General features: G+C 49.6%; 9 protein-coding genes across 9 annotated transcripts; 4 read left to right on the forward strand and 5 right to left on the reverse strand.

The window, feature by feature from the left end:
- Nucleotides 1-217: 217 nt before the first annotated feature.
- Nucleotides 218-8,400, forward strand: PEX2_046220 (type I polyketide synthase; the record flags this gene model as incomplete). The annotated part of the gene is made up of 6 exons (XM_016741897.1): nt 218-448; nt 525-938; nt 997-2,341; nt 2,395-3,545; nt 3,596-7,492; nt 7,546-8,400. The coding sequence occupies 6 exons, from the start codon at nt 218-220 to the stop codon at nt 8,398-8,400; spliced, it is 7,893 nt and encodes a 2,630-aa protein (XP_016603127.1).
- A 428-nt stretch (nt 8,401-8,828) lies between these two features.
- Nucleotides 8,829-10,412, reverse strand: PEX2_046230 (uncharacterized protein; the record flags this gene model as incomplete). Its single annotated transcript, XM_016741898.1, has 2 exons — nt 8,829-9,359; nt 9,426-10,412. The coding sequence occupies 2 exons, from the start codon at nt 10,410-10,412 to the stop codon at nt 8,829-8,831; spliced, it is 1,518 nt and encodes a 505-aa protein (XP_016603128.1).
- Nucleotides 10,413-10,631: 219 nt separating this feature from the next.
- On the forward strand, nt 10,632-11,410 carry PEX2_046240 (snoRNA-binding rRNA-processing protein IMP3; the record flags this gene model as incomplete). The annotated part of the gene is made up of 3 exons (XM_016741899.1): nt 10,632-10,663; nt 10,799-11,159; nt 11,258-11,410. 3 exons carry the CDS (start codon nt 10,632-10,634, stop codon nt 11,408-11,410), a joined length of 546 nt encoding a protein of 181 aa, XP_016603129.1.
- Nucleotides 11,411-11,757: 347 nt separating this feature from the next.
- PEX2_046250 (uncharacterized protein) lies at nt 11,758-12,231 on the forward strand (the record flags this gene model as incomplete). The annotated part of the gene is made up of 1 exon (XM_016741900.1): nt 11,758-12,231. The coding sequence occupies one exon, from the start codon at nt 11,758-11,760 to the stop codon at nt 12,229-12,231; it is 474 nt and encodes a 157-aa protein (XP_016603130.1).
- Nucleotides 12,232-12,870: 639 nt separating this feature from the next.
- PEX2_046260 (uncharacterized protein) lies at nt 12,871-13,800 on the reverse strand (the record flags this gene model as incomplete). Its single annotated transcript, XM_016741901.1, has 1 exon — nt 12,871-13,800. The coding sequence occupies one exon, from the start codon at nt 13,798-13,800 to the stop codon at nt 12,871-12,873; it is 930 nt and encodes a 309-aa protein (XP_016603131.1).
- An 872-nt stretch (nt 13,801-14,672) lies between these two features.
- On the reverse strand, nt 14,673-16,690 carry PEX2_046270 (allantoate permease family MFS transporter; the record flags this gene model as incomplete). Its single annotated transcript, XM_016741902.1, has 7 exons — nt 14,673-14,724; nt 14,782-14,962; nt 15,020-15,368; nt 15,430-15,849; nt 15,937-16,142; nt 16,218-16,313; nt 16,438-16,690. 7 exons carry the CDS (start codon nt 16,688-16,690, stop codon nt 14,673-14,675), a joined length of 1,557 nt encoding a protein of 518 aa, XP_016603132.1.
- A 2,407-nt stretch (nt 16,691-19,097) lies between these two features.
- pyrG (orotidine-5'-phosphate decarboxylase pyrG) lies at nt 19,098-19,987 on the reverse strand (the record flags this gene model as incomplete). Its single annotated transcript, XM_016741903.1, has 2 exons — nt 19,098-19,771; nt 19,831-19,987. 2 exons carry the CDS (start codon nt 19,985-19,987, stop codon nt 19,098-19,100), a joined length of 831 nt encoding a protein of 276 aa, XP_016603133.1.
- A 305-nt stretch (nt 19,988-20,292) lies between these two features.
- On the reverse strand, nt 20,293-23,025 carry PEX2_046290 (putative diacylglycerol O-acyltransferase (DgaT); the record flags this gene model as incomplete). The annotated part of the gene is made up of 7 exons (XM_016741904.1): nt 20,293-20,580; nt 20,702-20,837; nt 20,907-21,019; nt 21,408-21,592; nt 21,641-22,637; nt 22,695-22,735; nt 22,785-23,025. 7 exons carry the CDS (start codon nt 23,023-23,025, stop codon nt 20,293-20,295), a joined length of 2,001 nt encoding a protein of 666 aa, XP_016603134.1.
- Nucleotides 23,026-23,496: 471 nt separating this feature from the next.
- On the forward strand, nt 23,497-25,484 carry PEX2_046300 (WD40 repeat domain-containing protein; the record flags this gene model as incomplete). The annotated part of the gene is made up of 3 exons (XM_016741905.1): nt 23,497-23,562; nt 23,647-24,015; nt 24,078-25,484. The coding sequence occupies 3 exons, from the start codon at nt 23,497-23,499 to the stop codon at nt 25,482-25,484; spliced, it is 1,842 nt and encodes a 613-aa protein (XP_016603135.1).
- Between the last annotated feature and the right edge of the window lie 59 nt (nt 25,485-25,543).

Genomic DNA, 25,543 nt, shown 5'->3' on the forward strand with positions numbered 1-25,543 from the left:
GTTTGCCATCAAAATCCTCATCTCATCTCAATCCTCAATTATCTTATATCACCACTCTGTCTTCAGTCATCTCAATCTTTACTCTTTCAGCTTTTGGACTTGTTTTTTCATACCTCCTCTTCATATTTCCACTTAATATCTCTTCATCTACTCTGCATCTCTTCGATAAACAGATCTATTGACATATCAACGACCCATCCCTCATTGGCATCGGAAGATGCGTCCCCTCTCGCTAGCAAGTGGCTCTAGTGGCGATAAAGTCATACCCTCTGATGCCCTGGAACCAATCGCTATCGTTGGTCTAGCCACCCGCTTTCCGCAGCAAGCAACGACTACTGAAAGTCTGTGGGAACTTCTCCTACAGGCCCGCTCGACGTGGTCATCGATACCCAAAGAACGCTTCAACTCAGACGCCTTCTATCATCCTGACCCTGAGCATGGTGGAACAGTAAGTCATATCCGAACCATAACAGACCAATCTCGCCATGGCAAACAATTTGTTAACTAATAATATCTATCTGTAGTTCCATGTCCAAGGAGGTCATTACCTCTCAGAAGACCCCGCCTACTTCGATGGCTCCTTCTTCAATATCACCAAGAATGAGCTCTTGACATTGGATCCGCAGCAGCGGCTGGTACTGGAAAATGTCTACCACGCCTTGGAAAATGCAGGAATTCCATTGACCGGTGCTGTTGGCTCCAACACATCGGTTTTTGTCAGTGGATTCAACCATGACTACCTTGGTATCCTCAATTCAGACCCGGAAACCACTTTGAAATACAAGCCCACAGGTGTTACCAATGCCATTCTGTCCAACCGTGTTAGCTGGTTCTTTGACTTCAAAGGACCTAGCATGACCATCGACACGGCTTGTTCTAGCAGCTTGGTGGCTTTGCATCTCGCTGTACAGAGCTTACGCGCTAGAGAGACGAGCATGGTACGTTATTTGTGTTTGAAAGAAGTCTTCTCATGCTAATATATTGATGATAATTAAGGCTGTCGTCAGTGGCGTGAGCATTCTTGAAAATCCCGTGGAATCCATCGGGATGAGCCACCATGGTTTGTTGGGACCTCAAGGGCGGTCTTTCAGCTTTGACTCCCGTGCCGAAGGCTATGCACGAGGCGAAGGCGTGGGTACAGTTGTAGTGAAGCCTTTGAGTGCTGCCATCAGAGACGGAGATACCATTCGTGCGGTTATTCGGGAGACCGGAGTCAACCAGGATGGCCGCACGCCGGGAATCACAGTTCCCAGCGCAGATGCTCAAGAAAGATTAATCCGTGAGGTCTACTGGAGAGCTGGTCTGGATCTCGAACAAACAAGATTTGTTGAAGCCCATGGCACAGGAACAAGCACCGGTGACCCAATCGAAGCGGGTGCTCTTGCGAGAGCATTCAAATGTCGCAGAGAGACTCCTTTGTACGTCGGGGCCATCAAGTCCTCTATTGGGCACCTGGAGGGTGGCTCAGGTGTGGCAAGCATTATCAAATCTATTTTAACCCTCGAGTCTGGGATCATTCCTGCGAACTTTGATATGAAGCAGACAAATCCTTCCATTCCCGCAGTGGACTGGGACATTGCATTCCCTACTGAGGCTCTTCCATGGCCATCATCGGGGCTGCGAAGAGTATCTGTTAATTCATTTGGAATTGGTGGCACGAATGCTCACTGCATTCTTGATGATGCTTACCACTATCTCAATGACCGTCGTCTTACAGGTGCCCACCGCACCACATCTACTGTCCCCACAACCCAGAAAATCAAGAGCCGACTCTTGGCCCTGTCCCGATCAGGAAATGAGCCAAATGATATTGTGACAGATTCACTCGATGACAGCGACCATCTTGGGCAAGAGAACAAATTTGTGGACACACCCACAAGCGATGTTTTTTGTGCATCACCCACATTCACTTCGTCAACATACACCAGCTTAGTCGAGAAACCAAAGGTGTTCTTGCTCTCAGCTTTCGACGAAGATGGCGTCAAGCGGAACGCAGGTGAATTCGCCAAGTACTTGAACCGGAGAACGACACAGTCCGTTCTCCCTGACCATCTCCTTGATGATCTCTCATTCACCCTGTCAAAGAAACGATCCCAGTTCCTTTGGAAGAGTTTCGTCATGGCATCCTCGGTCAAAGAGCTCGCATGGAACCTGTCGGAATCAAATTTTGCGAAGCCAGCCAGAAACACCAGAGTGCCAGAGGTTGAATTCGTTTTCACTGGTCAGGGAGCTCAATACCAGGCCATGGGTCGAGAGCTCATGATCTATCCCGTTTTCCAAGAATCTGTGGAGGAAGCATCGGAGTATATCCGCAGACTCGGGAGTCCGTGGTCGCTACTTGGTATTTATTTACGTTGCCTCTTTTTCTGAATGTGCTCGACTAACGTATTACAGACGAACTCCTGACTGAAAGAGAGACACCCCGAGTCAACTTACCCGAAATCGCTCATCCATTGTGCACGGTTTTGCAAATTGCGCTCGTGGATCTCTTGGCTAGCTGGGAAATATTCCCAAAACGTGTAACGGGTCACTCATCCGGGGAGATAGCTGCCGCTTACTGCTCTGGCAAACTGTCCCGCGAAGGCGCCTGGAAGGTTGCATACTTCCGTGGATACGTATCATCTAAGCAGCTTTCCGCAAATGGAGCGATGATGGCTGTGGGTCTGGGTGCATCACAACTACAGCCATATCTGGACTCTGTGAAAAAGGACAACACCGGGGAGCTCATCATCGCCTGCCGCAATAGCCCCAAGAACAACACTGTGTCTGGAGATGACGCTATGATTGACTGCCTGAAGAATATTCTCGATGCTGATAGCATCTTTGCTCGAAAGTTGAATGTCAAGAATGCTTATCACTCAGCCCACATGCATGCGATTGCCCAGGATTACCTTCGCCTGATGGGAACACTACCTTATGGAAGGAGGCTGGCAGCCCCACGCCCAGTGCATATGTTTTCCACTGTCACGGGGCAGCAAGTTGAAGAACATCATCTACCTGCTCAATATTGGGTGGATAATATGGTTTCCCCTGTTCTTTTCACAAGCGGGTTGGTTGCAATGACCTCAAGACCAATTTCCAGCAATGGTTCCACCGATTCCACCAATTCTTTGCGCCTTATCGTGGAAATAGGGCCTCACTCCACCCTTCAGAGTGCCATCAAAGAGACACTAGCTTTGAAGAGCCCAAAGTTGGAATTCAAGTACTTGGCCGTTCTCAAACGGACAGATCCCAGCCTTAACACTCTAATCACTACAGTTGGATTTCTAGCTTCAAGTGGATGTGAGCTAGATTTTCATGCTGTGAACCAAGCTTCTAGATCTAAGGCAAGAAGGCGGCCTAGACTTTTGGTGGACCTGCCACCGTACAGCTTCAAGCATACCGAGAAGATTCTATTTGAGAGTCGAATGAGCAAGAATCTTCGAACCCGGAAGTTCCCTCGTCATGACCTTTTTGGTGCCCCAATTACGGATTGGAATCCTACTGCTCCCAGATGGAGGCATTTTGTCCGATTGAACGAGAACCCCTGGCTAAGGGATCACATGGTAAGTCCAAAATCGTCGACTAGATAGCTTCAATTATTAACATGGCTTAGGTTACTGGCAACTATGTCTACCCTGGCGTGGGGTATCTGATCATGGCGATTGAAGCATCGAGGCAGTTGGCCGGCGAGGCAAAGATCACCGGTTTCGAGCTGCGCAAAGTCAACATCCGAAGAGCGTTGATCGTACCTGATACCAAAGAAGGAATTGAAGTCTCTTTGGCAATGTCAACTGTCGAAGACTCCTTAGCGTCGTCGCGAACGTGGCGGCGGTTCCAAATAACTTCCTATAATGCATCAAGTGGCGAGTGGACAGAACACTGCATTGGCAACATCACCGTCGACCTCGAAACAGCCTTTGACCCAGTGGACAATGGCCGCGAAGCAGAAGAAGAAGGCCGAGCATGGGAATCTGAACTTCTCCACACAAATGAGACATGTACCAAATCCATGCCCTTCAAATCCACATACAACAACCTCCAAACATCCGGCCTCAATTTCGGTCCTTTGTTCCGGAACCTTACAGACGTTCGCGCAAGTGGGCACGGGCTTGGTAAAGTTGTTGGATCAGTGACGGTCCCAGACATCGCACAGTCTATGCCAAAGCAGTATCTACATTCTCATCTCATCCACCCTGCCACAATGGATAGCATGATCCACTTGATGATCGCGGCTGTTCTCGACTTTACTAACAAGTCCACTCTGGATCAGATCAGACTGCCAACTTTCATACGCGATGTCTGGGTTTCAGCAGATCTGAATTCAGCGCCAGCCCATAAATTCACAGGACATGCAACCGTATCCATGGTTGGATCTGATAAATTCGAGGGCCAGATCCAAATGCTGGACGAGGGAACAAACACACAGCGCATCCGAATGGACGGTATCGAGCTCACTCCACTGGAGTCTGGTCTTGCTGGAAGTAATGAGCGCAAACTGTGTAGCGCGATTGAATACAAGCCCGACGTCCATTTCCTCGACTCAAAATCGGCCTGTGCAGTGACCTCTCTCGATGCTACCAATGATACAGAGGCTCTATATTGGGTGAAGCGTCTTCAGCTTGCAACAATGCTCTATGTCATGGATGCACTGGAGGAGCTCAAGGACATTGATGTTATGAAATTCGACTTGCACATGCAAAGATTCTTTGACTGGATGGAGCATATGCAAGGCTTGCTCGAGAGAAATCAAATAATCCATCTGCCCTACAGCGAATTCAAGGAAGCATTTCAGAATGAGGCTTTCAAGGAAGCCATTGGCAAGGAAATCGAGGCCCATAGCGCCGAAGGTGCCATCACAGCCCGAATGGGCCGCAATATTGCCCAAGTTGTGCGCCAGAAGACTGATCCGCTACATCTCATGTTCGGTCAAGACGCCGTAATGGAACAGGTGTACAAGGAAGGCCTCCACTTATATAACCTGCCGCAGCATTTAAAGAGTCACTTGTCTCTACTTCGGCACCAGCATTCCGAGCTGAACATCCTCGAGATAGGTGGTGGCACGGGCAGCTTCACTGCTGAAGTCCTGGCCGTTCTCTCACCAGACCTTGCAAAGAGCAAAGGCAACATTGCTAGCTACACATTCACCGATATCTCATCCGGCTTCTTCGAGAAAGCAAAGCAGCGTTTCCAATCATGGTCTGATATCATGAACTTCCAATCGCTCAATATCGAGCGAAGCCCTGTCGATCAGGGACTTCAGCTGGGGGCATATGACCTGATATTCGCTGGCAATGTTATTCACGCCACTGCAAACCTACAGAACGTACTGCAGAACCTTCGATCTCTGCTGAAGCCGGGTGGTCAGCTTGTTATGCAGGAGGGCATCCGACAGGATTTCCTTTGGTATCCACTTGTTTTCGGCCAGCTTGCTGGGTGGTGGCTGGGTGATGAGCCGTGCCGTCAGTGGTGTCCCTATATCCCGGCCACAGAATGGAATCCCCTGCTGCTGAAAGCGGGATTCTCGGGCATTGATGTCGAGTATCCCAGTTCAAATGATCCAGATTTGACATGGCAGAGCATTTTGGTTTCTTCTGCCATAGAAACTCCCAAGGAGGATTCATTGAATACTGCGGTTATCCTTACGCTCGGCACATCAAAAGCTGAGCAGGTCATTGAGAACCTCCAAGGGCTTCTGTCGGAACTGGGATACACGACTATTCTCGTGAAGGGGCCGGAAGAAGTGGGAAACTCCGTCTTGTCGGATGCAGTTTGTATATCACTGATGGACTTGGAGTCTCCTTATCTGTTCGATATGAGCGAAGCGGAATACGGCACACTCAAGAAAATGCTCATCGAAAGCCAGAATTTACTATGGGTGACCTGCGATCCAACCACTCAGCCGCACGCAAGTATGAGCCTTGGCCTTCTCCGAACTGTGCGATGGGAGCGGGATGCAGATGGCTCAAATATCGTCACCCTGACAGAGGCGGAGTCAGAAAACACTTCCCCAAAGATACTTGCTACAGCTATTGGCAAGATTGTCAAGCGGCAATTCGTGAACAAGCCGGAGAACGATCGCCACGCTGAGTACATGTTGCAGAATGGTCTTATACACATTGGCCGTTTGAACGAGTGGGAGGCCGCGGATCAGTTCCTTGCTGCGCAGTCCTCTCAGCAAGCTCCTCAACTTCAACGCCTCGGTGATTATGATACTACCATTGAGTTGCAGGAGACTGCTGTTAGCACCGGGGAATACCACTGGGTCATTGATGCGCAGCATGAAGAACCGCATAAAGACACCGAGGTCGAGGTCGAGATCCGAGCAATTGGTCTCTCTTCGGGTGCTTCCGCCGGCCGCCTCGCGAATGAGATTGCTGGTGTTGTGAGCAAGGTTGGACCGAAAGTCAAAGGCCCAGCCCTGGGTGACAGAGTCATCTACATCTCGGGTGACGAAAAGGGTGGTTGTGTCCGAACACACGGTCGAGCTGATCAGCGGCAGCTCGTGAGAATCCCCGATGAGATCTCATTCGAGGTCGTAGCCGGTTTAGCTTGGGCATACGCGACAGCGATCCAAGGACTCGGGGAGATAGCTCATCTGGCACCGGAAAATGCTATCTTGATCTACACCAGTGCAACGGATATCAGTCAAGCGGCCATTCAATATGCCCAGATGATCGGAGCTACAATCTACGCTACTGTGGGAACGGTTGAAGAACGTGATTTGCTTGTCTCTGACTATGGTATCTCTCAAGACCGTATCTTCTCTAGGAGAGATCTGAGCTTCGTCAAGGGTATCATGCGGTGCACACAGAATGCTGGGGTTGATGTAGTTTTCAACACAATAAGCGGCGAGGCACTCCGGGGATCAATCTCATGCCTTGCTCCATTTGGGACATTTGTTGATGTGTCGAATCGGGATCTACGAGCTGATACTACAGTCGAGCTAGCCTCCTTAGCTCGAAATGTGAGCGTCCACACTGTCGACATTCCTTTACTGGCTCAGCATCAACCAAAATCAGTTCGTCTTCTGCTGACAGAGGCACTGAGATTGTATTCTGAAGGCAAGATCCGCCAACTTCGAATAACAACTGTCATGGACTTCACCCAAATCAAAGAGGGTATTCGGGCTGCGCAGAGCGGAGAAGTAGCAAAGGTTGTGATCGCACCCAATCCATCTAACATGGTACCTGTCGTCCCACGACCACTCTGGCCATGTCACTTTGACCCGCACGCCTCATACGTCCTTGCCGGTGGCTACGGAGGCTTGGGTCGCAGTTTAGCACGATGGATGGCATCTCGCGGCGCAAAAAGCCTGATTATCCTATCTCGCTCATCAGCTTCGAGCCCAGAGAAGATGGAGTTGATTGCCGATCTCGACAGAATGGGATGCAAAGTCCATTCGCTAGTCTGCGATGTGGCCGATGTCTCCACCCTCCAACAATTGTCCGCAGAGGCCTTTCCCAATCTACCTCCTATCAAAGGATGCATTCAGGGATCTATGGTCCTACGGGTAAGTCCACAGTCCTCAAATTACTAGACATACAAAAGCTAACATAATTCCAGGACGGCGCCTTCGCCGGAATCTCCTTCGAAGACTGGCAAGCAGCCATCAGACCCAAAGTTCAAGGCTCCTGGAACCTGCACACAGTCCTACCAGATAACATGGACTTCTTCATCATGCTCTCCTCAGTGGCAGGCATCTTCGGTAACCGCGGACAATCTAATTACGCCGCAGGCAACACCTTCCAAGACGCACTGGCTGCATACCGGGTCTCAAAAGGCATGCAGGCCGCCAGCATCAACCTGGGCAGTGTATCCAATGTGGGATGGGTAGCCGAGAACCGAAGCTCGATGCGCACGCACACAGCAACATTATTCGAGCTTCTCCGCGAAGAAGAAGTCCACTCAACAGTCGACTTCCTCATCCGCGATCAGCAGGACGGCGGTAATGCATCATCGCGCTCGCAACTCGTCCTCGGTCTACCGACTGCAGAGATGTGTCGGCAGAACGGCGTGCCGCTGCCCACGTACCTGAATTACTCGATGTTCACGCACTTCCGGAACACGGCGACTGCGAAGAGTCGCGAGGTCTCTCAGCAGAAGACTGTTAGCACTGCTGCGCTTTTGTCGGCGGTTTCTGGCTTCGAGGGTGCTGTGGTTGTTGTGTCCGATGGGATTGTTGAGAGACTTGCTTCGCTGCTTGCTATTCCCTCTTCGGAACTTGATGCGCAGCGCTTCGGCTTTGGGGGTATTGACTCACTTGTTGCTATGGAGTTCCGGGCGTGGATTGTTAAGGAGCTTAAGGCTGAGGTGTCTTTGCTTGATATTATGGGGGCGGAGAATATTAGGGCTTTGAGTGAGAAGATTGCAGGCAGGAGTCGTTTGATTGCAGGAGGATCTGGTTCTAGATCTTCCTGAGCGATCTTTTTGTCTCTTTTTTTTTGAGGGTTTCTTAGGGTTTGCTTTTGATATTGCTTTGCGCTGGGCTCTCATGATTTATTGCTCTCATGTCTGACGCCTTGTTACGAGATATGATTATTTAACCTTTTTTTTTCCCCACAGAGTTTTTTTTTTCCCAGGCTCTTATGCTGTTAGAGACTAGATTCGGTGATTAACAGAATGTGTACGGACGTTTTCTACATACCTTTCATCTTAGAATATTTTAAGATTAAGAGGTAATAAATGAGATACTTTGAATCTATTCAATCGAGTCGTTCTATGCGAATAGAAAAAAGTCCGTTCCGACATATTAATAGTAGCAAAATGCCGTGCTTGCATTAAACATGGCTCATCCAAACCCTATACCTTGCATTCGTTATTCATTATGTTCATCAACCTTGAAATATCTACCGTGCAGACCCCGAGGGGAAATAACCCCGTAAGCCCTGACCAGGAGCTGCACAAACTGCCAACTTCGGTTCAGCCCCGGACCGCTCATGGTGCCACGCACGCTCGCGCAGGGCCAAGTAAACTGAGCGGAACGGCTGGAGGTCACCAGGCAGCCGAGCAGGCGGTTTACGAGGATCAAAGCCTAGCTGCTGGAGTTGCTCCTCACACCAATGCAGGGTGTCTGGTGGTAGATATTGCTCTGTATCGTAATCGGTGTGATTTTGTTGCATGGCCTGCAGCATTGGGACGTCGGCTGGGAGGCCGAAGTTCTCTACGCCCTTGGGCGGGTGATGGTAGTTCATATAGGGTTTTCCGGGGGTGCGCTCTGGGTGATCTGTTTGTTTGCGGATATTGTGCATGTTCCAGGTTTGCACGTAGGATTTGATGTGGGAGCGGAGAGTGGGCATGTAGATTGCGAAGAGAGCGACTTGTTCGGGGATTACTGTTGATGAGAAGAGGCCTTCGTTATGAAGTTCGCGGAAATAGTTCTAATTCAGGTTAGTATTCTGCGATTGGATGTAGAAGGAACCTGTGAAAGTTGAAACTTGACTAACATTGTAAAGTGTTACTACTGATTTAGCAAGCTGGGCCCACCAGGATTCAATCCGGTGGGTATCTGTGGCTCGTCCGGGTGCACAGCACTGCTCACGCTGGACATCCGGCTCAGTGACGCGACGTAGCGCAAAGTGAGCATCGGCTAGAAGAGGGACCTCGGACTCAAGGTCAGATCGAAGAGTGCGTGGTTGTCGATTTTTAGAAGCAACAGTCTCAAGATGGTTTTTGAGAACACCCACGGCCGTGTGCGCATCCACGCCAACATGAATCCAGAGAACATATCGAGAATATGAGTCAAGCTCTGCATGAATCCGGAACCCGAAATTGGCTAACTTTGAGTACCCATTCACGTGCCATGTCAGATTAGGGCCGGCTAGAACCTTTGGCGGGGGAGGACGCCGGGGCACATCGCTCGTGCGGCGTTCCACTGTATCCGGGCGCAGCATGCGATAGACACTGTAGAGACGATCTCGGGCGAAGACGTACCCCTTGCTTCGGAAGTGGTTGTGCAGTAGTTCCTTTCCATATCCCTCAATGGTCCCCTTATCCATTTCCTCGGTCAGAGCGTCGAGGATTTCCTGGACCTGTGCTTGTTGCTGTGTGGGCGAGTCAAGGCGGAGTCGGATGCCGAGTTGGTGACGAAGTCTACGGAGCGTGCGGTTGGAGACATCGTAGCCCTCGTCGTGTAGAACGGTAACGATCTCTTGGTCGGTCAGACCCACGTCGAAAAAAAGGTTCTTTATGCGGGCGTGCAGTGCGGGATTGGAGGAATTGTTTTCCTTGACTTTCTTGACGCCCCATAGCTGTAGGCGTTTGGTCAGAGTACGCGCGGAGATCTGAATATCATGCTGCCTCTTCAGGTGCTTGCAAATGTCGTCACTCTTCATTTTCTTTTCATACAGGCCAATGATTTCCGCTTTGTACGGCTCAATGTCCACCCGAGGACGGCCTGACATCTTACTTGGCGTATCAGCTGTATTCTCCATTTTGCATTCAGATCAGCCAATGTTGATAAGAAGTAGCCGTGGGGAGATGTTGGCGGCTGGGGAAAGGCGGGCGGTGTGCGAGATCGACCTGCAGAAATCGACCGCCTTGATTTTTTTGTTATCGCAACGACTCTTTTGGAGACACAACGTCCTCGCTCTGCTCAGTCATTCTCGATCTATTTTTCGGTTTAATATCATCTAGCCGAAACAACTGCCGCAATGGTCCGTGAACTCAAGCACCACGAGAAGAAGTACGTCCGCATCTGAAATTCCGGCCCCAGAAATCTCGGCCCCAGAAATCTCAACCCGGTCCCATCCAATATCTTCAAAGCTTCAAAGCTTCACAATACCACGAAAGACCAATAGCTAATCTAAACCCCCTGCAGACTTCTCCGGAAGGTCGACTTCCACAACTACAAGTCGGACGGCAACCACCGCGAACATGAAATCCGGCAAAGATACCTCCTCCAAGACCCAATGGACTACCGCAAATACAACGCGCTCTGCGGTTCTCTGCGCCAGCTCGCACACAAGCTCTCCCAACTGGATCCGGATGCGGATCCGCTGCGCAAGAAGCTCGAATCCGAGCTGCTGGAGAAGCTGTGGCGCATGGGAATCCTGAAGCAGTCCCGTGAGCAGGGCGCTGGTCTCTCCAAGGTCGAGCGCGAGGTTACAGTTTCTGCGCTGTGCCGTCGCCGATTGGCTGTCTTCATGGTGCGCTCTGGCATGGTTGAGACTATTAAGGCTGTAAGTTGCGGTGTGGGGATCTGGTTCAGGGTGGATTTATGCAATGGAATGCTGACTTTTTTTCCCTTTTTTGTTAGGCTACTACTTTCATTGAGCAGGGCCATGTCCGTGTTGGTACAGAGGTCGTCAATGATCCCGCTTTCTTGGTTACCCGCAACATGGAGGATTTCGTCACCTGGGTTGATTCCAGTAAGATCAAGCGCAACATCTTGCGTTACCGTGAGAAGTTGGATGACTTCGATCTTCTGTGATCGAACCTATAAAAAAAGCATTTTGGGTTTTTGTTCTGATATACCCGGCGCTTGTGCATTGTGGCCTGTTTAGGTTTGGCGTATTGATGTTTCATGAAATGATATCTCATGTCCAAGATTTTCTGGATAACTCAATATGGATATGAATACTACCTATGTTCCCTCGTAACGTAGAGAGTAAAGCACCCGTTGTACACATTTAAGCACTTAGGGCTCCGTCTACTGAAGAAGCTCAGCCCCACAGATTCCTCCGAGCTACCACACTACTTTCCTACGCCCTGACACCTTTCAAGGTTTCATATGAACTTGCCAAATCCGACAGGAGTTTTTATCTTCATGTGCAAGTCATGTCTAATTACCAGATTCGGGAGCATGAAAAGAAATGCTTATACTCTTTCGACTCAGGCGTTGTTGAGCTTAATGTGCACTGTCGGATCCCAGAGTCTACCCGTGGATCCTCTTGGGTCCCTCTGACAGACCGATCTACAAATAAGCCACTGTATGACGGCACGATTTACTGTGCTTTACATCCAGAACTTTCTATCAATAATGGATTGTTATGGGATCTGTATCAAGTTCTTGCTCGGCAAGGATGCGCTTTCACAATCTTTCCTTCCGTTGCAGCATTTGAGCTCTACATGAACCGGGCAAAGGAAACAGGCGGGGAGTTTAAAGAGGGCAACTGGGATGTACGGGACGGCGAATCTCGGATATGGCGCGACGTTAAGTCGAATGCTGTTGATCCAGACACGAAATCTGGTTATTGGGTTACAACCCATGTTGTTGATTGGTTTACTCTGCCATATATAAACTTTGTTTAATTTTCTATTCAACTAAAAAAGCAGCTCTGAACCTGAATCTTGTTTTCAGAAGTTACGTCGGTTTATGCCTAGTGAGCAAATCAGGGCCCTTAGATGATGATCAGTGGGTGGATCGGGTCTGGTCATGATCAGGCGATGCTGAGCAAGCAAATCATTTTGCCCATGGGGTGATCTAGGTATTGACCGGTGATTTCGGAAGTCAGGCTACTCATAGGTGTCCACAGTTTTACTCGGTGATCAAATGGCGGCAAGAGGTAAGATGAGCACTAAAACAGGAAGAGAAAGGTTTCAAATGCCATATATTATCTGTTAGATATGTACCGTATGAGGCTATATACAGCGTTCTAATAATAATGAGGGTATCTCAGTCTTCAAAAAAAACGACAGGAGCAATGCAACGAATGCAAAAAGAACTGCAGATAAAAATAGGCCAGGCAGTGAGCCCCCCGTAGACAAGGGACGTATTTTACGGCGGGTTGGGAACCCCTGGATGCAAATGCAGATCATCACTTGGGGATCATGGTATCATAGGAAAAGCAGTGGGGGCAGTGTAGTTTTGTGAGCAGCACCTGTGCTATGCTCTGTGGGGTGACAGGGTAATAGTGATAGATATCGAGAATCCAAATCGGAACCAAGAATTTAGGTATTAGGAAGAGGAGCAGACTTCGAACGGAGACACGTCCACCGTTTTCGAGCGCCATCAGGGGAATTTGAATTTGAATTTGAGTTGGAGGTCGGAGTCTTGCCCAGGAAATCCAGAAGCTGGGGCTGCGGCTTTCCCTGGTGAGAATCCGGTTCTGGTTCTTCATCTTCGGGAATATCCATGCGGAACCGACGCACACTGCCTTCGCGCTCTGTCTTTCCTTCCTCGAAGAAGGGGGTGCGCGAGTCGCGGGACTGGAAGCAGCGAGGCGCGACGCGGCGCCACAGCCCGCGGACACCACTGCTTGCGCGGTCAATCTTCTCGTACTCACGCCGCCGGGTATCAGGTGAGGTCCATTCCATTACTGTCGCCGGGACATGGATGGACGAGGACGAGGGGCTGTGGTGGTGTTTGGTGGGCAAGGTGTTTGATCGATCTCTTGAAGTGATGAAGTGTGGTGCGCTCGGCGAGGTGGGTGAAGTAGATTCTGGCTCGAAGCGGAAGCTGGAATATAATGGTGTGATAGGAGACGAGGGTGCCGAGTTTCCTTTCTCTGTTGATATGCGCCTCTCGCGCTGAGATCTATAAGTAGCTGATGCTGCCCGGTGTAGAGAAGGTCTTGTCTCGATCGAGGACCTATTTGATCCATCGCCTTGGAACAAACGGCATGACTCCCGGTGTAGAGCTAGTAAGGACTCGCGCTTGTCCTGCATGGAGCTGCGAGGTGATGCGACAGGCACGATGGCAGCGTTGGGCACAGCCCGGCGCGGTGAGTGGACGGAACTACGACGGCTGTTGGGTCGCGATCGCGCGGTGCTGCGGGATGCCGAACGAGAGTGACTGATCGAAGTAGATGTCGATGTTTGTGATTCTCGGCGGCCAGGTTCGTTTCCCGGTGGGTTGATCCTTTTCACCTTAGGGGCCATCTCAGATGGGGATATAGGGGATATAGGTGATTCGCATCCCTGGAGTTCAGTGATAGTGGGCTCCCACTTGGAAATAGCCAAAGATGGCTTAAGGGCCAGACATGTGACGGTAGCCATTTCCCGTCAGCAGGAAACTTTGATCATAGGCAAATGTAGGCAGGTGCCCTGACCAGATGTAGATCGAGGGGGAAGTAGATAAGATTAGGGCTAAAATGTATTAAAACGAGAGGTCGACTTCATCTTGAAGATAGCCAAGGGTATGAAACAAAAAAAGAAATTAGTAGGATAAGACTTTGACAAGCAAATGTCTTTCCTTTTATTAATTCAATATGCGCACACCGCTCCTCATCTATTTTAGCGGAGTGGGGGGGCGTCTAGAGTGTCTAGCCATGATCGTCCTATGAAGGCGCCTACCCTGCAGTTACTTGCAGTTACAAATGCAGGGGCTTTATTGTAACGGGGTATGGGGTAGATATACTATGGTAATTTATAGTCCGTGCTAATAATAAAGAACCGAACTAATCCAAGGGAATAAGCAACCCATTCATGACCACATGGTCACATTGTCAATGTAGAAACTCTGTTTGGACGATCGATTTCGTAAATACGACCTGGGCAGACGTGCTAACTTTATTAACACTAACTTTAACCAACTGCACTAAGTACACTAACTAAACTAACTGCACTCACTAGGGCAGAGACTAAACCTATGATGGATATTGCACCCTGCAAAGTGTGCGTTGGGACACCGCTTAACGCTAGTCTCAACGATCTACCAAATGACGGAATACTTTCATTTAAATGCGAAATATAAATTGAACTAAACATGTGGATGCATTTCTACAATGATCTTCAACTTTCTACGGAGTAGTTCAAAGAGAATAAAGGAACTCAGGATTCTCCCGGTCTGTTAAATCAAGGAACCTGCAAAAGTTATCAAAAGTTAGCAAAATAGCTAGTAAAACGTTGTAAATCACTTACTCTTGATTCTCTAGTCTCACATACTCTGGTCGAGAAGTGAACAGGATCTTTTTCTGATTCTCTCGGCGATACCACATCCAGACCCCGACCAGCAAGAATAAACACACACCCCAGCAGACGATGATAGTCACCTCGGCGGGGACATAGCGGGGGGCATCCTTCGGACGGAAGGTTTGTGGGCCTAGAACTTGTTAGCGTACTCGCCACATTTTACCCCCTTATCTCTTGACCCTCTTACCGATAATATTTCCAACACAATATCCAATCAAATACAAAGCCGCCACAGTCGTCTTCTTAGTATATCCCGCGACATTGGACGAAATCAGCGATAGCAAAGCCACGAAAGGTGTCGGACTGGCATTTGTGAGGTAAAAGCCGATCAAACGACCGACATTGTTTGATAAGGGCAGGGCGACAATTAGCAACATTCCCACGATCGAAGCGACTAGCCCACCCAAACTAGCGAGGATGCGCTGCCCGGTGATATGTCCGACATAGCCGTTGAGCAACAGTGCAACGATTTCCACTGCGCCGCCGGGGACACCCAGAATCAGACTCTCTTTCGCGCTGTATCCGAAGCTGGTAATCTGGTCGACTAGTCAGCATCCTTGTAAATCCTCAAGTCTTTATAAGGTAGCATCAACATACCAGCTGACTAAAAAAATTGGAAATACCCCCATTCGGGATATCAGCAATCAAAGCATAAAAGAAGAAAGCCCAGGTCATCGGATCCAAAAGCGCTTCCTTGACCTGATATAGCTTGAAATGCTTATTTCCAATACCTTGCTGGTTGACCCGCACACGGGCAACAGCCAAGATGCGATCTTCTTTATTTAACCAGCGTGCATTAAGTTGGTTGTCTGGCACAACCCAGAGGAATACCAGTCCCAGACAGATAGTGAGGAGGCCAGTAACAAGGAAAATAATCTTCCATGGATCGATGGAGGAACCGTGTTTCTCAGCTCCGACGGCGATGCCGTACGCGACTACTCCGCCGAAGATCTGGCCCACGCCGTTGAAGCTGAACCAGATGTTGACGCGACTGCCTTGTTCTTGTTTTGTATACCACTGTTCGGGTGTTAGTTTGACTCATTGTATCTAGTTCATAGCTTATGGCTGTGAACTCAGAAGAAGAACAGGGGTGGGTTTCTGTACCTGGGAAGTTAAGAGTGCAAAGCCCGGCGTCACAGCGGCTTCGAATACACCGAGCATAAAGCGGATAGCGATAGCACCGGAGTAGTTGTTGACAGCGGCAAAACAGCTCAGGATCAATCCCCAAATCAAAATACAGGCTGCAGAGTATTTTCCTAATGGGAGACGCTGCAGGAGGCGGTTGGTTGGGTATTCCCAGGCGAGGTAACCTATGCAGAAGCATTAGATTTAATGCCCCCGGAGAATAATCAATTCAAGAGGAGAAAAATAGAAATGGAACATACCAAAATAGAACAAACTTCCAAGCCACTGATACTGGTCTCCCTCAAGATTCAGATCCTGCTTAAGACCCATGATACTAGCATAGGAGAGGGTGGTTTCTATACATCGGACCGCAGATTAGCACCTCGAGTTGTATGAACGGTCAAAAGAACAAAGCATAAAATAAATATCGCTCTTGCTCCGCTCCGATTAGAAACAAAATCGAGAAAAGTATGCACATACTATCCAGATAATTCATGCCATAGATAAGGCACATAATTGGCATCATATGCCAATCAATGATCCTTAACAAGCGGCGATTCGTGGCCTCGTCCAGCTCGATAGTTTCACCCTGAAGATCGCCCAAGGCCTTCAGAGCCTCGTCGGCGTCGTGTGAATGTTTCTCTATCATGGGGTCAACATGCTTTATATTGCCCACGTCGATGCCATTGTCCACACTAGAGGAAATGCCGGTAGCTTTTTCCTCCGAGGCCATGATGCCGGTGTTATTATGTAGAGCGTAAAAGGATGGAGCAATGGAGTAATTAATATCAGACAAGGTCGCACAGAACAAAACTAAGCTCTCGCCAAGTTAATAGTAGTGCAAAAGTAAGCAATACCAAGGCAATATATAGAAAAGGATCAAAAGGCCGACCCCAACTGGGCGGGCACAGCTAAATAACGTAAAATCGAGTAAGGGAGAAAACTCCGCACGCCCGATAGCTATAGATGACGATACTAGTACTTAAGACTAAGTAGGTTACTGAATCCTGTACCCTGTACCTCCAAGCAAAGCCGGCTAGCTGCACTGCACCTGCCGTTATCTCGAGAGAGTCTCCTTGAGACTCCTCCTATCAAGCAACGCAACACATGCAGCTCGGCAAGTAAGTGGGTCTCTCCTTGATAAGAAGCTGTTCTATCTGGGGTTGGTAGTTTCTGATGTGTCTCATTGGATAGTCAGGGGAGGGGGAGGTGAGGGGAATGATCGGCATGGCAGTTTACTTTCGAGGTAGGTATTTCTATAACCAAAAGAAGAGAATTAGAGACGGTAACGAATTCTTTCTCCCTCAACTTCTGTTTTCTCTTCTTTTGTTGTCGCTACATATTATTTCCCAGAACAAATATTTTAAGACTATAAACAAGAATGAATTATTACTAAACGTGCAGTCAGTCCACGAGTGCTGAAACAAAGGCCACTTAAGTACCGTACTCTACTCCGTACCATACTCAACTATGCTTAGTGGCTTGCTTGTCACTTTTCCTATCTGTATATCTCCTCTACTGTATCCAGACCCACTAGAAACGGCCCTTTCTTTGGTGATATCTTTCAGCAGCCTCACTGATCTCACATCCCCATCAGCTAATCACGCCACAGAAGCAGGCGTGTTTAGTATGTTCCCATACAATATCTGCCTCTCCTGAATTTGGAGCATGTCGTGGACGAAAGAGGCGTTGCGATGTAAGCCCCATATGTATCCAATGCATATGATAGGGATGGTGGGGAAAATCTGGTGGTAATTAGCTAGACTAAACGCATATGATAGATTCAAGAACATAAACAATGCCTCCTCCGTAAAGTGTCTACATATTTCATATCTTCTCTGGCTAGCTCCCCATCCTCAACTTTGTCCCGACATCTCTTCGCCGTTTCAAGAAACCCCAATCTTACAGGATCAACTACCGGGAAACAAAGTTTCATGATGACAGCACGCACAGAATCATAAAATGGCGAAAGCACATTGGAGGCTCCAGGTCAAGTCGCCCTATCCTCTACCGATCTCAAACAAGGAGTAAGCGACCCCAGCATGCACTCCCCGTGGGAGAGATGCGGCGGGGAGCAAAGGCTGGGTTGTCACTGAGACAGTTCTGGATTCTTATGCTCGGGTCTGCTTTCTTAATATTCTTCCTATGAAGGTTACGTTGTGATCTAAGTATAATATCTACTGGACTAAATGTGGGAATGTCTTTGACCGCGTTGGATTTCAACATAGTCGCCACAGCTGTGGCTGTTTGCTTGCGCGGTAGGTTTCTTGATCAGTTCGGCTTGTGCGAAGTAGCGGAAACTATAGGCCTTTGGAGGAATGGTTAGATATTTCATCTTTGTTGACCTTGCAATCAAAGGTAGAAGGGGTATAGATAGACATACGCTAGCTTCTCTACTACCTATGCATAGTCTAATCAATACTACTAGAAATCACAGGATATACATAGAAAAGTCGCTTGCACAAAGTATGCTTTTTTTACCGCCTCACATACATTCAAAAAGATCAACTAAAAAGACATCTCAAAAAACCAGCTAGAAAGACCTACCAAAAGGACACTATAAGGCTGCAAATGCGGCTGACTGTTCTTGTATTTATTAATATCAAAGACATATAATGTAGGGCTAGCTACTTGTCGGTGGGTGCAGTTATGTGTGGGGATGTATATGTAGTGGGGATAATTACAGGACAGGTCGGATGTTACAATGCACAACATATCGACATGCTTACACTTCTAGTTCTGTGTGTTCCGACGAGTAGAAACACGAGGACGGTAGTACTCTTATACGTTGTTCGGGTAGTATCGCGGCATCTGGGGTTTGGAGAAGGCCTCTTTATCAAGGCTACTCCAAATATTCAGGTATTCAAAGATTCAGAGATTCGCTTTTGATCTCATGATTCATGGAATACGGGGTAAAACATGCTGTTGAGCACTTGCATGCATGTAACCCTTGCCCTTGCGTCGTCTGTACATGCAGGAAAGCCCTTACATAGCCCTAGAGAGACTCCCGAGCTCGTGAACAACACTGATGTAAGAAAGCACCAGGCTGCAGAAGATTCATATAGCATGCCATCAAATATATATATTTTTCATTATGCATCACTACGCATGTACCTACAGTGGAACGTAGACTGCACGCTCTATTGCGCGCCCACGCGGGCCAGATATGCCTCCCAGCCCTGCTGCTGGTACTGCTTAGCAGCCTCAACAGGGTCCGCAGCGGCGTAGATACCACGACCAGAGATAATAAAGTCCGCACCACGGCCAATAGCCGACTGCGGCGTCTGGTACTGCTGACCGAGCTTATCACCCTTGGACGAGAGGTTGACGCCAGTGGTGAAGACGACAAAGTCCTCACCCTGGGTGGGGTCCTCGGTAGACTCGACCTCGCCCAGCGAGCGGGTCGAGACAAAGCCCAGAACGAAGCTGGGGTATTTGCGTGCGATGTCGACGGAGGCGGAGGTGTAGGCGCCCGTTGCGAGGGATCCCTTGGAGGTCATCTCGGCGAGGATGAGGAGGCCGCGCTCGGAGCCGTAGGGGAAGTCAGTGGCCTGGGCGGTTTGCGCGAGGGCCTCGACGATGCCCTCGCCGGGTAGGACGGAGCAGTTGATTATGTGGGCCCATTCGGAGATGCGGAGGGTGCCGTTGTGGTACTGTTTCTGGACTGTGTTGCCGATGTCGATGAATTTGCGGTCTTCGAAGATGAGGAAGTTGTGCTTTTGGGCTAGGGCGTTCAGGCCGTCGATTGTTTCTTGGCTGAAGTCGGAGAGGATGTCGATGTGGGTTTTGATCACGGCAATGTAAGGGCCAAGGCCTGTGAATATGTGAGTGGGTTGTTTCGTTGGAGGGGTAGGGCGGGATGGGTTCACTTACGGTCGGCGAGGTCCAGGAGCTCCTTTGTTGTGGTCACGTCAGCGGAGACGGTGACATTGCTCTTCTTCTCTTCGGCAACTTGGAAAAGCTTGCGCGCGAGGGGATTGGGGTGCGATTGAGCGCGAGCGCTGTAGGTCAATTGCGACTTGGAAGACATGGTGGGGTTGGCGGGGTGAAGAGCGGTTGTTATATATTTAGTATGTGTTTTGATGTCTCCAGAGGATGGAAGTGAATTAAACGACAGATGCCTTCAGAATACAATTGTCTTTTTGAGGTCCAAAGGTACAAGAATAGAAGCAAGTTCGAATTGAAGACCATCGGGGAACTTTTTCTGCCACAGTGGGCCCCGCAGGCCTAATCTTCCGAGGCTGGAACTGTGGCGCATAATACGTTGCATTGGACATAGAAATACATAGCACATCTTCAATTTTAAAGACATTTTAGAGGATTCCAAGCTCACATTTAGAAAGAAAGCAGTGGCCGTCCAACACCGTAGACACTCAATCCCCAGAGAGCACCCTGCACAAGCCAGAAGAACCCGCCCATCATGCGGCCCTTACCCTGCGGCTTGCCCGAGTACACATAGCCGTAAAGGAACAGAACGCGGAAGAAAACCCACAGAGCGCCCAGACCAGCAGCCAACTCCGGGTACTTCAGACCGGCGACCAAGGTGAAGAGCATTGTCTGCGAGGCATTCTCGAGGAAGTTGGTGTGTGCGCGCTGGGCGCAGTTGAATTTCTCGGCTTTGGCCTATAATAATTGGTTTAGTAGGTGTCATTTGATACTCAAGTACTCAATGGAAAGTACATAGATTTCCATTGAATACGGGGGGCTAGTGAAGGTCGGGAGATAGATGGGGAATGATATGTACGTTTTCCTTGCACAGCTCCATGGAGGCATAGCTGTGGGGGTAGGGCACCTTGGCCTCCTTGCGCAGGTTGCCAGTAATACAGCCGTGAACGAAGCCCAAAACGGGGATGGCGCCGAGTGCGACGGCAATGACGGCACTGGGAAATAATGTTAGCCTCGGATTTCACGCAAAGCCTGAAGGCCAAGCCGGGAGTGGCATAACCTACCCGTAGTTGCCAGGAACAATGAATGCGACCATTATGAGAAGAGAATCCGGGGAAATGATGTGAGATAGTGGCGTTGTGTTGTGATTTGGTCTGCCAAGGTGGTGCTGGGGCTCCTTTATACTCAGTTGAAGGTTCGGGGATAACAGATCCGAGCCTCCGTCGGTGCAATCGATTTAGCCGACCCGCGGCCTTCCAAGGGTTACCTTGTCTACTTTTGTGGTATAGTTGGCCTTTCGGAATGACTTTCGGTCGAAAAATTGTCTATAACCTTCGTTAAAGCCGATGTGTCATGGAATTGACAGCCCTGGAGTACAAAGTACTGATGAGAAGGTAACAACGATCTGACGTCATGCAAGGAATGTTTTCTAGCATCTCACGAATAACCTTGGAAATATTCAACGAGACCTAGTCTCAGCGTATGTCAAGAGAAATGCGATACACAAAATGGCTAAATATTTGTTGAAAGGTTCATGCTCCCACGTTTGGCACCATTCTACTTACACTCCCGTACTTGGCCTGCCAAGCGAAGAAGTACAGGAGTGCCCCAAGCGGTTGTCCGACGAGACAAAAGCTGACCCAGAATATGCAGTTTCCAATGACCCTGCCTTCAGGCCCGCGCATATTATCCAATGGTGCAGTGAGGGATATTAACGGCAGCTGGAACATCATTCCAAAGAACGCGACACCTGGACACGATTAGCCTTTGAGTAGTGATCAGAGAGTGAAGGACATACCAATAAAGTTATGCGTGGGGATGCCCACGAGCATTTCGTGCAGAATTGCGGAGAGCGTGAAAACCATTCCACTCGCAGCCAGAGGACTCCATCCACGACCCACCAGCGGCGAATAGACATGTCTCTTCATGAACAGATAGACAGGCCGGTTCCAGGATCGCCAATACATACCCAGACTGGAGCTGTTCCACCAGTCGGTATAGAACTCGCGGTCTCCAAACCGCATGACCTCGGCCAAAGCGTTCAAAAGCGCTTGGAACAACGCAAAGAAGCCAGCAAGCCAAATAACCAGCGAGATAGTGGACAGCTTCATGACCCGCTCCAAAATGGACGCAATGTCCATTACTGCGATCTTATCGATCGAATTTCGCAACACCGGTGCGGCATACTGCGCAGACAGAAGCCAAATAAACATTGCCAGGCCCACGAACTCTGCAAGGCGCTTTGCGACAAACGACCACCGGATGGATGCTGTGCGCGGATAAACCGGCTGATACACCAGTGTCGGCGCCAGCCAGAAGTAGGCCAGGTTATTGATAGTAATATTCCTCGGGTAAGGGCAGGAAGAGTAGATTTCGGGCAAGCCCGGGTCTGCGGAGGGATTAAGCATAGCGAGGCGGAGGTCTCGGTTTGTGAAAGCATAAGAGCAGTTCTTCAACCACACGATGATCGCGTGTAGCTGGCATATTGTCCCAATTCCTGGGTGGTGGATGTAGAAATATACGACGAAGCTGGTTACTGTGAGGCATAGGGTAGCATTGAGCGTGTGGAGGAAAGCAGTGTACGGCCATGTGGACTGGAAGACCTTCTGGTCTTGCTCTTTCTCTTTTTCCGTCTTCTTCTGACGACCCACTGTCTGCTTGGCTGCAGTAGCGGCTGATAGCTCGATGATGTATGCCACAAGCAAATGACATGGAACCGAGGCAAACAATATGGACCCCAAAACAACGTCTTGCCTGCGATAGTCGTGGCATTTAATACAAATTAGCACGCCGTACTATATGCTTGTTAGTTGGCAATCGCGAAATAGTAATTGAATGTTTGGATTACCCACTTTCATGAAGTTCTCAATAATCAATCGCAAGTTCATCGCCACTGTCGGAACATTAGCCGTTTCCATATACAATTCTCTAGTGATCCTTACCAAGTACCAACACCATGAGGTTTCGGAACCCCAAGAAGTTGGGAAGTACATCAGCTTCTCGACTGAGGCTGGAATGCCGGGTTTCTGAGTGGTATGCAGCTACATGGCGATATTTACTGCGTTTCTTGGAAGTTGAAGCTGATGGTGGGGAGACCTCGGTTGCAGTCGGGCTGGTCCCATTCGTTGGATTGACCTGAGATGCCTCGCGGGCGCTCGTAATTGCTCCATTGCGAGTAGTCATTTTAGCAGCTCTGCGACCTTGGTAGTGTGAGAAGTCGAAGGGTCCTTAGGTCGAGCTCCGATTAAACCGGAGCACCGACGGAGAGCAATGCGAAGAGTAGAACAACAACCAGGCAGCACAATTACGGCAGATGAGAAGAGAAGAAGATGAGAAAAAGACAAAAGGCAAAAGCACCAGAAACAAGATTGATTTAATACTGAACATGGCGGGGGGAGAGGCATCATAGCGCAAGCTTGCAGATAAATCCCGCAGGGGCCAATCAGCGTCACAGGCGTTCAAGGGACGGATCCTGCGCTCCGAAGAGCTTCGACTCTCTCCGCATCTTTTATTCATTTTAGCCTTGGACCGGTCTGATTCAATATTTGATCAGGATTTGAAACTTCAATTGCCTTTGAATCCTCATGTTCGCGAACCGACAGCCTTGATCCTGTACATCTTTTCAACCGGTCGCCATGGCCTACTACGACGACAATGCAGGTGACGGCCCAGGGCGATTTGGGAAGAATTTCGACGGTCCAGTCGGACCTCGCAGACCACGTATGTTTGCTTGCTTTGAACCGACTTTGACTGAGCTTCTGCTTGTTCATGGCTTGAAGCCTGGCTGACAACCGTTAATCACAGGTCTCGTCACGGATTATGGCTCTTCGATGGTACAATGGATGCGAACACGGCAACCGAGATACAAAGGAGGACATCGATTGGAGACGGAACGACCAAGCCCCAGCTTTGCGGTCGATGTATGTGTCGTTCGAGCTGCTCTGGCCGGGCAAAGATATTGACTTGCGACAGGTTCTTCCCCCGATGGCGCGGCCCTATTCTGCTGTCGACACAATCCCCGTGCGACACCTTCACCAGTCAATCGGAAAATCAAAGAAACCCATCGTCGTGGTGCGATGGACTCCCGAGGGAAGGCGGCTGTTGACCGGCGGTCATACGGGAGAGTTTATGCTTTGGAATGGAACGGCGTTCAATTTCGAGACGGTTATGGATGTGCGTATTTACAGGCTCTGTGGATTGCGCTCTTGCTAATCTAAGATGCTCTCTCGGTGCAGGCACACTACGATCAAATACAGGCTGGTGTCACGTCCTTAGCATGGGCCCATAGCCAGGACTGGCTGGTCTCTGGAGGACAAAGAGGTGATATCAAATACTGGCGACCCAACTTCAACAACGTCGAGACGATCGATGATGCACACCATGACGCAGTCCGCGATCTGGCCTGGGCACCCAGTGATACCAAATTCCTTTCAGCGTCCGATGACACAACTCTCAAAATTTTCGACTTCGCAACCCGAACGGCTGACGCAACACTGACCGGACACAACTGGGATGTCAAGTCTTGCGACTGGCACCCAACCAAGGGACTCATTGTTTCCGGATCGAAGGACCACCAGGTCAAGTTCTGGGATCCGCGCACTGGTCGTTGCTTGACGACCCTCCACAGCCACAAAAACACTGTCACATCGACGCGATTCTCGCGTGTGAACAGCAACCTTCTTGCTACTTCGTCGCGAGACCAGACTGCGAGGGTATTCGATCTGCGGATGATGCGCGATATTTGCATTCTGCGAGGCCATGACAAGCCTGTTTCTTCTCTAACCTGGCACCCGATTCACAGTAACCTTATCTCAACTGGTGCCGAGGATGGTTCTCTATATCATTATCTACTTGATGAGCCGAACCTACCGGCCGGCCAGATTCCCACCGTGGCGCCGTATGACAGCCCGGACCCAGCCAATACTCCGCCGCAGGTGATCTATCCGGCACATCGGGTACAGTACGCGCACGGTGCTACAATTTGGTCACTAGACTGGCACCCACTGGGCCATATATTGGCTTCTGGATCTAAGGATAACTTCACTCGATTCTGGTCGCGGACTCGGCCCGGCGAGACTAGCTATATGAAAGACCGATTCCACATCGGCGAAGAGGCCGCAGAAGCCCAAGGAACATGGAACCGCGGGTTTGGCCGGAAACAAATGCGCGAGGACGAAGAACAAGAAATGCAGGACGAAGCTGACAGCCTGGTCGACCAACGACGACCAGGTGGCCCTGCTCTGCCGGGTATTCAAAGTGCGCCGCCGGCCGGCCCTCAGCCCGACGTTCCAGGGTTGCTACCTGGTATTGGCAGTGCTCAGCCTCGGCAGCCAGGAATGGATGGTGGCGCTATGGGTGGGATGAACCCAGAACGTTTGGCTGCACTCATGTCTTCTCACCCTCCATCGCAGTCGAGTACCCCCACACCTGGAATGCATGGTTTCCCCACGCCGCAGGGTATGACTGGAACACCCCCAATGAATATGGATCTAGCACAATTGCAAAAGCAACTCCAGGGTTTCCCCATGCCACAGAATCTCAACCTCCAAGCTCTGGCGAACAATCCTGGCTTCCCTGGTGGATTTGGTGGTCTGCCTGGTTTGCAAGGCGGTGGTATGCCCGATGGCAATCGGAGACAGTGATAAAAGTGGACATCTGATTTGAAATTCACGTTGAATCGGCTTGGCATTGGCGCAAAGGA

The sequence above is a fragment of the Penicillium expansum genome (genome assembly GCF_000769745.1).
Source record: "Penicillium expansum strain MD-8 chromosome Unknown contig147, whole genome shotgun sequence".
NCBI classification, from domain to species: Eukaryota; Fungi; Ascomycota; class Eurotiomycetes; order Eurotiales; family Aspergillaceae; genus Penicillium; species Penicillium expansum.